The sequence below is a fragment of the Teleopsis dalmanni genome, chromosome X (assembly GCF_002237135.1).
Source record: "Teleopsis dalmanni isolate 2A chromosome X, ASM223713v2, whole genome shotgun sequence".
NCBI lineage: Eukaryota > Metazoa > Arthropoda > Insecta > Diptera > Diopsidae > Teleopsis > Teleopsis dalmanni.
Window position 1 is genome coordinate 89776736 of NC_051848.1, and position 8193 is coordinate 89784928.

Below are 8193 nucleotides of genomic sequence, written 5' to 3' on the forward strand. Positions count from 1 at the left end.
ACGATTTTATTGGTGAGAAAAAATAAACTCCACTGATTTTCTAGTCAATTTTAACTTACCACATTTAAGCAGCGAATAATTGCAGAATTGGACGTTGGGCATAAAATTCACTGTTGCCACACTTGACAGCACGAATTCGTAAAGAAAGTAGCAAACTTTCACTAAATTGCTAAATAATTTAAAAAACATAATTCAATTAGCGAACAAAAAATAAAAAAAAAAAACAATAACAAATATTATAAAAATTACGAAATTACAAATAATTTTATGTACATAAATTTTATAAAATAACAAAAAGATGAGCTATATATATAATAAAACTAAACTCAATATCAGAAAACATATTACAATTTTTTTCAATTCATTTAACATTTCCAAACATTTGTTTAATAGCTTTTCTTTAAAATATGCTATTCATTGTTATTTGTCGTTATATGCAATACTTATATGAGTCTTAAAATCTATTTTAACCTGACTTAAAAATGAATTTTAAGAGTATTACGCACCATATTTAAGAATGCGTTTAAGGTTGATATCAGCTGGCGTCTGGTATCAAAATTAACGTCTGGTTTAAAAAAGCTTAAAAAAATGCTTAGTGACTCTGTCTCAATAATACAAGTTTAAGAACTCTGATAAGAAGTTCTTAAGAAATCTGATATCGCTAGAGATTGATAGGTTAATTAAGCACGGTTATCAGTTCAAAAGTATTCCCATTCAATGATTGATTTTAGTAAAACCGATTGTTTTGACCAACTCCCTCTAATACGCTATATGTTGATTTAAATAAAAATCTGATGCATTCAGTTTGCGTGTATGATCGTTTATGACGTAATCAATTTAAAAATTTTAAATAATACTTTCAAAAATTGTATTTATTAATATTTTTGTTTAAATAATTAATGTAAAAACTCAATACTTTAAAAGGCACAATACTTTTTAATGGAAAAAGTTGTTCGGAATAACTAAATTCACTAAAATTCCTTGTAGAAATACGTCAAGGTGCATCCATACCAAAGCGAACTCTTGCGAACTAACGAACTTCACTTGAAAAATCGTAAAAGTGTTGGAAATGATTCTAATTCTTATTTAATATTTTAAATAGTGTTTATGTCTACTTGAATATTCAAAAATGTAAATACGTCGTATAAAATTCATACAAATACTCATAATTTTTATATATACACTATGTATAATTTTTTGGCAAAATATCAGTTTTCTATGGGCAACAATTGTGGGTTTTTCCTATATTTCAAATTGAAGTAGCGAATTTTTATATGGATTACCTAAAAACGTAATATAGTTTTATAATTAATACACACAATTTACAGATTGATTGTATTCACAACAAGTAATCATCTGACGCGACTCGTTGTTGTTGGTATTTTTCATTTAAATAACTTACAACTTTTAAACCCGATATTTTGAGAATCAAGCTGTATCGACATTTAGCATATTGAAAAAAGCTACATTGTCATGTCACAACATCTTGGAAATTGTAATCGTAATAAACCTTTTTAATAGTTTAACGTGTCGCAAAAAAGTGGCATCACCATGTTACCAGAACTGTGTTGAATTAAATGTCATTGTAATTACAAATAAAAAGCAAAATTTAGTAATATTTTCATTAGGTTTTATTTTTGTTGAGTTGTGTGTTAGAAGTACCGGTAGTCTTATGCCTGCAAGTGGGCTTGAAGTAGTGCTTTAAAAGTTGCTTCGAAATTATTACAAAACGGGATGAATATAAACAATTCTTACGAATTTGGTATTTGAAAATTATAGGTGCCTTTTGCGCACAAGTAAGCATCATTAAATTGACCCTTAATTAACTTTTACATAATTAATTGCGAACACGAAGCAACAACAAATAAAGAGCAATAACAAAATGTCCTCACCTAATGTCCGCAATCGTAACAAAGTAAGTAGACATATAAGATATCGTTGATATAGTGAGAAATTTAAACGAAATGCTTTTCCCACTCTTTTGTTTTTGTTTGTTAATCATCTTTAACTAATGCGAATTAAAACGAATTATTGTTTAGAAACGATATTGTGATAAAAATAAGAAATTTCTTTAATAAATTACATTTCATTTACTAACATTATATCAATAATATCATAAGCAAAATTAAAATGCAACAAGTTTCCTATAACAACTTGTTTTTAAAATATTTAAAACGTAAATACAGAACTATTATTTTAAATGAATATAAATAATTCTATGCTTCTAATTTATAGCAGATTTAGTTCTAAATTTTATGTGTCTATGCAATTTTCAGCATTTATTTCACCTTTTGTATATTATGTGCATACGAAATTAAAAACAAATAAACGTAACTGTTATTTTAAGACATCAGCTTGAGTTTAAGCTTGAGCACGTTTTTTGTTTAAGTATAAGCACTTGCTAATGTGCTAAGTCATCTTGGGCCATTTTACATATTTACTTTTAGCAGTTAGATAAAGCTAGAAATGCTTTATCTTCTTTTTCGGTTGCCAGGTAACACTGCCGGCCATCGCGATATAATACAATAGTCATTATTACTATTAATTTGCTATGTTCCAGTATTATTTAAAAAACACGGAAATGATGAAATATCAATTAATTCTAAGTGCAAGGGCTTTCAATTTTTTAAAATTCATACTCACTGTACTATCACTGGTGAATTATTTGATAAGATAAATTCACAACGTGTATTGGCGTTATAAGTTCGGTTGTAGCAGAACTTATACTTCTATTCTATATAATATAATTGAAATAGAGAATGTTATGATGTTAACATTTAAAGTAGTATAAACAACTTTATAGTGTTATACGAATAGTGTTCAACCAATATTAAATTAGCTAATAGGTATCATGTAATATAATACACTGAGGTACATAAACCATATGATGTCATAATATGCAACATTGAGGTAAATAGACCGTATGATATAACGAGGCAGAATAGCTTAAATTTTAAAACATCAACTAAAACATCATCTCTTTGAGATTTATTGTATTAAAACTAACGTAATATGTGCGCGTTAAGATTTAGAAAAGTGGCAGTATGATATTTGATATTACTTATTAGAAAAAAAATGTAAGAGAATTATAATAACATAAGAGATACATAAATAATGTGTATTCCAAATAACGTAAATTTATAACATCTAGAATAAAGAAGCTGTCGAAGTATATTAGGCTTAACGTAACTTTATATATAACGTAAATTCGCAAATATTATGGGAAGCAAACGAATAGAGATATGCGCAGATTTATGAAATACAGTACGGTACAACATCAATATCGTATAGTACGTGCACGCAGTGTTCTTAAGTTTTTTCAAAATATGTATTCTCCTATATCACAATAGGTCTCAGTTCTTTTGCTAATTCCCATTAATAATCGAATCGATTCAAAAACCATCAAATCATAATACGAAATATACAAATACAATAGTATAAAACTAAAACCATACTTAGCCAGTTTTGCAAGTTATAGATTATTAACAAGTAATGAGCTTACTTTTGTTTAGTTCTCTGCTTTTTTGTTTATAGCGAGCGAACTAGTTTCTATATGCGTACCCATTTTTACAATTACATGACTGTTGGCACGTATTTTCTCAGTCAGATATTTTACAAAACGTTTTTATTTTGAACATTTAAAACAATATTTATAATTAGAATGATTTAATTACATATATATATCAAAGTTGAACACTCAATTGGAATTTGAATTTTCTAAAGAAACTTGAACAGGTCATGAATTTAATTTTAAACACTTCCTAAAATGAATTAAACTAGTATTAAAAAAAGAAAGACTATAACTTTAAATATTTAGAACATTTAATTGGCATGTGTGTTTAATGGATAAAATGCTTAAGAATGAGTCGGCCTTTTTATTTTCTTTTAATACTGCAAATGAAAGATTGCATTTTACTTTTACATTTGTCTTCATGTATATAAATAAAGTATCCATTATTGTGCTGTTAAATTTTTAAAATTTGAAAATATTTTTTCAAAGACATTTAGAAAGATTTTCACTAATTCTAATAGCTTCTTTAATTCGCACGATCCGTAGCTGCTGATATACCGTAAAACGTTGGTTTGTATATTTTTGCTTATATTGATACGAGATAGTAAGCTACACTTTTAGTCAAGAGTATTTAGGTGTAAAAACATCTTTTTAATTTAAATCTCAATAACGACGTGAAAAAATTGATTAAATTGTGAAATTGTATTGCTCGAAATTACAGATTACACTAGCAGGTATGGCAATGGTTCTTCAGCTCATCACACTCAAAATTATTGCGAAATATTTTTTGAAAGATCTTTCATATTCTGTCAGCGGTGTTTTATTTATTTCTTTAACAATTATTTATTTGTATATATATATTTAAGCTATAATCTTAAAACTAATTAATTGCCACGGATGTTGTTAATGCAGCAATAGTTGTTACCAATTCTATCATGAGTTAAGTAAAATTCAGTAAAAAATTATGTATGTATAAATAATAATAATAATGAAATATAGATCTTGTGGTTTACCATCAGATTTGTATTAAAATTCAATTGTTTACTTGCCTGCTGTAGCAATTAACAGCTGTGTTTAATTTCACCATGAAAGAAATGAAATAATTTTACCACGAATTACAAATGATAAAACTTTTTTAGAAAGAGTTTTGTGCCAAAATAGCTAAAACCGTACAAACGGTCTTACAATCGGTCTTACAAAGATCTTATGCAAGACTTTTAATGATCTTTGCCAGAATTGCCATGTAGGTGTACTCTACCAAATATGTTTGTAAGTTTTTTCTTATTTCGATATTACATATTATATCTAATGTACGCATCTTTTAAATGAGTTTGGTATTTTTATTAAATTCTCAATAGCAAAATAAGAAATTGATAGAATTGTTAATTGCGTTGCCCAAAAGTACAAAGAAAACTGCTAGTATACCGGTTTGTACTGTACATTAGATTATCGATACTATACTATAAGGCTTACGATATTGCAGCGTATTGTCTTTTAGCTATTCGTTAGTGGACAAATTAATTATACAGATAAAAATAAATATATTAATATTTATATATTGTTTAGTAAATAAAATAAGTAAATATTAGAGTCATGATGTTGGTATATTCTAAAATTTCTTATTTGTGTTATTTAAAAAATACAAATATTTTTCGTTTTTTGTTGGCAATACTTTATACAATAAAATCAACACAACACAAATCAAAATTTATGAAAACGAAAAATATTTACATTCTCTGACAGATGTGTTCAAAATTTGTAGAAAACTTAAAATTTAAGAAATGAAGTTGTTTGTTTAGTTGCTCAAAAATTTTAGAAGAAATAATCTTTTGCTCATAAATTTCAACAATTTAAGCAAACGAGTAGAATATATAATGATTGAAAAGCGATGCATTTCGAGTACGAATTGGTGCGAATTAAATAAAATAATTTCATTAAAAAATTTTTATTGAATAACGTGTTTTTGGTAAATATTTCAGCTAAGTACAAGTGAGGACAAGCCCAGTCCTCCATCCAGCCGACGCCGTTCCGGAAGTAATTCTGCTGTTGATGGAATGCCGAAAGGCCTAAAGTTATCGTTTTTGTGCTTAATAGTTTCTGTTATTTTATTGCTCATTTGTTTTGGTATGTAATTTTGATTTATATTTTTAATCGTGGGTTATGTTAATAATATCTATCTTAAAAGGTTTATATATTGATACAAGCAGTTCATTCTTAGTACGTCTGGCTTCTAAATTTGGTTATAGTAAAAATCAATATGCAGTCATTATAGATGCCGGATCAACCGGAAGCCGAGTTTTGGCATATAAATTCGATAAAAGCTTCATTGGTAAGCACTATTTTTTCCTTCCATTCATTTCCCGCTTCATTACAGAAAATTAACATTTTAGTATTTTAACTGTTTTTATTTAAATTATATTATTAAAAAAAATTTTTGTATCCAAGTGTCGAGCCAATAAATTTTTCATCTCTTTACAGATAACAAATTGGTGCTCTCCGATGAGCTTTTCAGAGAAAGGAAACCAGGTCTATCATCTTTTGCTGACAATCCAGCAAAGGTTAAATGGCTTTATTACAATGTTTTAAAATTATAATAAATAATTTTCTTTAATGATTTAGGGAGCGCATCTGATTAAATTACTACTTGATGAAGCAAAAGAGTTTGTACCAAAAGAAAAATGGTCCTCTACTCCACTAGTACTGAAAGCTACAGCTGGATTGCGTTTATTACCACAGAGCAAAGCAGAAAATTTGCTTAATGCGGTTCGTGATTTATTTGCTAAATCTGAATTTAGTGTAGATATGAATGCTGTCGAAATAATGGAAGGCATCGATGAGGGTATTTTTTCATGGTTTACCGTTAACTTTTTACTTGGGCGTTTGTCAAAAGCAAATCAAGCAGCTGCATTGGATTTGGGTGGTGGGAGTACACAAGTTACTTTCGCTCCAACAGATCCGGATCAGGTGCCTGTTTATGAGAAATATATGCATGAAGTAACTACGGTAAACAGAAAGGTTAGTGTATTTACACATAGTTATTTGGGTTTGGGTTTAATGGCAGCTAGACATGGTGTATTCACAAAAAGATACGCAAAAGATGCAACTGTTGTAGAGTCGATATGTGTTAATCCAATTATAAGTAATCGGACCTGGACATATGCAAATGTGGAGTACAAAATTAGGTAAAGTTTTTATTTTAATTATTTATCATAAGTGTGATAAATAATATGTGAGCTGTTCTATTTTATTTAGTGGTAAAGATAATGCTAAATCCACTCAAGAAAATCCAGTCGTTGACTTTGAGGCTTGTATAGATCTAATAAAAAGTCATGTGATGCCATTAGTGAAACCCAAACCTGTAACACTTAAACATCATGCAGTTGCAGCGTTCAGTTACTATTTTGATCGAGCAATAGAATCAGGTCTAATTGACCCATTTGCTGGTGGTGAAATAAGTGTTGATTCTTATCGTAAAAAAGCTCAAGATGTATGTGCCACACCGAATGATGAGCAACCATTTATGTGTTTCGATTTGTCATATATTTCTGTGCTACTCAGGGAAGGATTTGGCTTGTCTGATGCCAAAAAAATAAAGGTTAAATAAAATAAAAAAACCCATATATAGTCAAGCTCCTAATTAATTTTTTTTTTTGTTTTTTTACAGCTTTATAAAAAAATTGATGATCATGAAATTTCATGGGCACTGGGTTGTGCTTATAATGTTCTTACAAGTGATGAAAAATTCAATTCCTAAGCGATGCCTGCTATAAGTGATGGCTTGAAGAAAAATCAATTGGCGTATTTAAAATTTAATGTGTAAATGTATTTTAGAAAAATTTTAAATTTTAAGGTTATTTTACTTAAAAAATTTATAAACAAGCGTGCCTTAGCTAGCTAACTATGCAAAATATTAAATAAACACTTTAATTTACTGAATTTAAATTCACGGTCAAACGATTTATTAATATAAAATATTGTTTTTTTAGAAAACTTAAAAATTTAAAATTATACATATGTGTTAAACGAATTTAAAAATTTCTTATAAACACAATTCTTTTTTTAATATCATGTTTTATAAACATATTCATATGTTAACTATCTAAACTTGTTTACTTGTAAATAATAATGAAAATTAGTTATTAATTTTATTGTAAATTTTATATAAAATATAGCTATTGAGTTATGTTCACACTGCATTTACTTGATTTATGTTTACATTCCAAAAATGAGACTAAAAGACAAGAATTCACAGCGAATAAGTTAAGTTAGAAGCTTTTTATATATCAAAAAAGCCAACAAAACGGCTTTCATTTGTAGACATTGTTTAAAAAACTACTAAAAATTCTTTCATAAAAAAATGTTAAAAAAGCATTTATAATATTTGTTTAGAAAAAAAAACAAATATTTTTTACTGCTTCTATAACCATATCTTAGTTTTTGTGTAAAAAAATTAAAGTAAGGTTCGAGAGGCAGAATTTCTAACATTTTCAAAACACTTTCTATTATATAGTTTAATGCAATATTTTATCCTTATAAAGGTTTAAAATCTATAAATCTGTTTTCTTGACAAGTTGTCAATTTTTGAATTTATTTGTTGATATGTGGCTTTTGCTGTTCATTAAACATTTTGGTGAGTCAGCAGAAAGAATGTTTCTTCAAACTGCATTTTTAATAGAACTTCT

The 8193-nt window shown here is 27.5% G+C and overlaps 1 protein-coding gene across 2 annotated transcripts; it reads left to right on the forward strand.

Moving 5' to 3' along the window:
• Nucleotides 1-1616: 1616 nt before the first annotated feature.
• Nucleotides 1617-7464, forward strand: LOC119688080 (ectonucleoside triphosphate diphosphohydrolase 5). Of its 2 annotated transcripts, none has more exons than XM_038102715.1 (7): nt 1617-1915; nt 5491-5635; nt 5697-5840; nt 5990-6069; nt 6131-6693; nt 6764-7106; nt 7176-7464. In XM_038102715.1, the coding sequence occupies exons 1-7, from the start codon at nt 1883-1885 to the stop codon at nt 7263-7265; spliced, it is 1398 nt and encodes a 465-aa protein (XP_037958643.1). In that variant the 5' UTR covers nt 1617-1882; the 3' UTR covers nt 7266-7464. The 2 variants fall into 2 exon arrangements, with proteins under 2 accessions (XP_037958643.1, XP_037958644.1); XM_038102716.1 differs by lacking the exon at nt 1617-1915 and adding an exon at nt 5254-5420.
• Nucleotides 7465-8193: the final 729 nt, after the last annotated feature.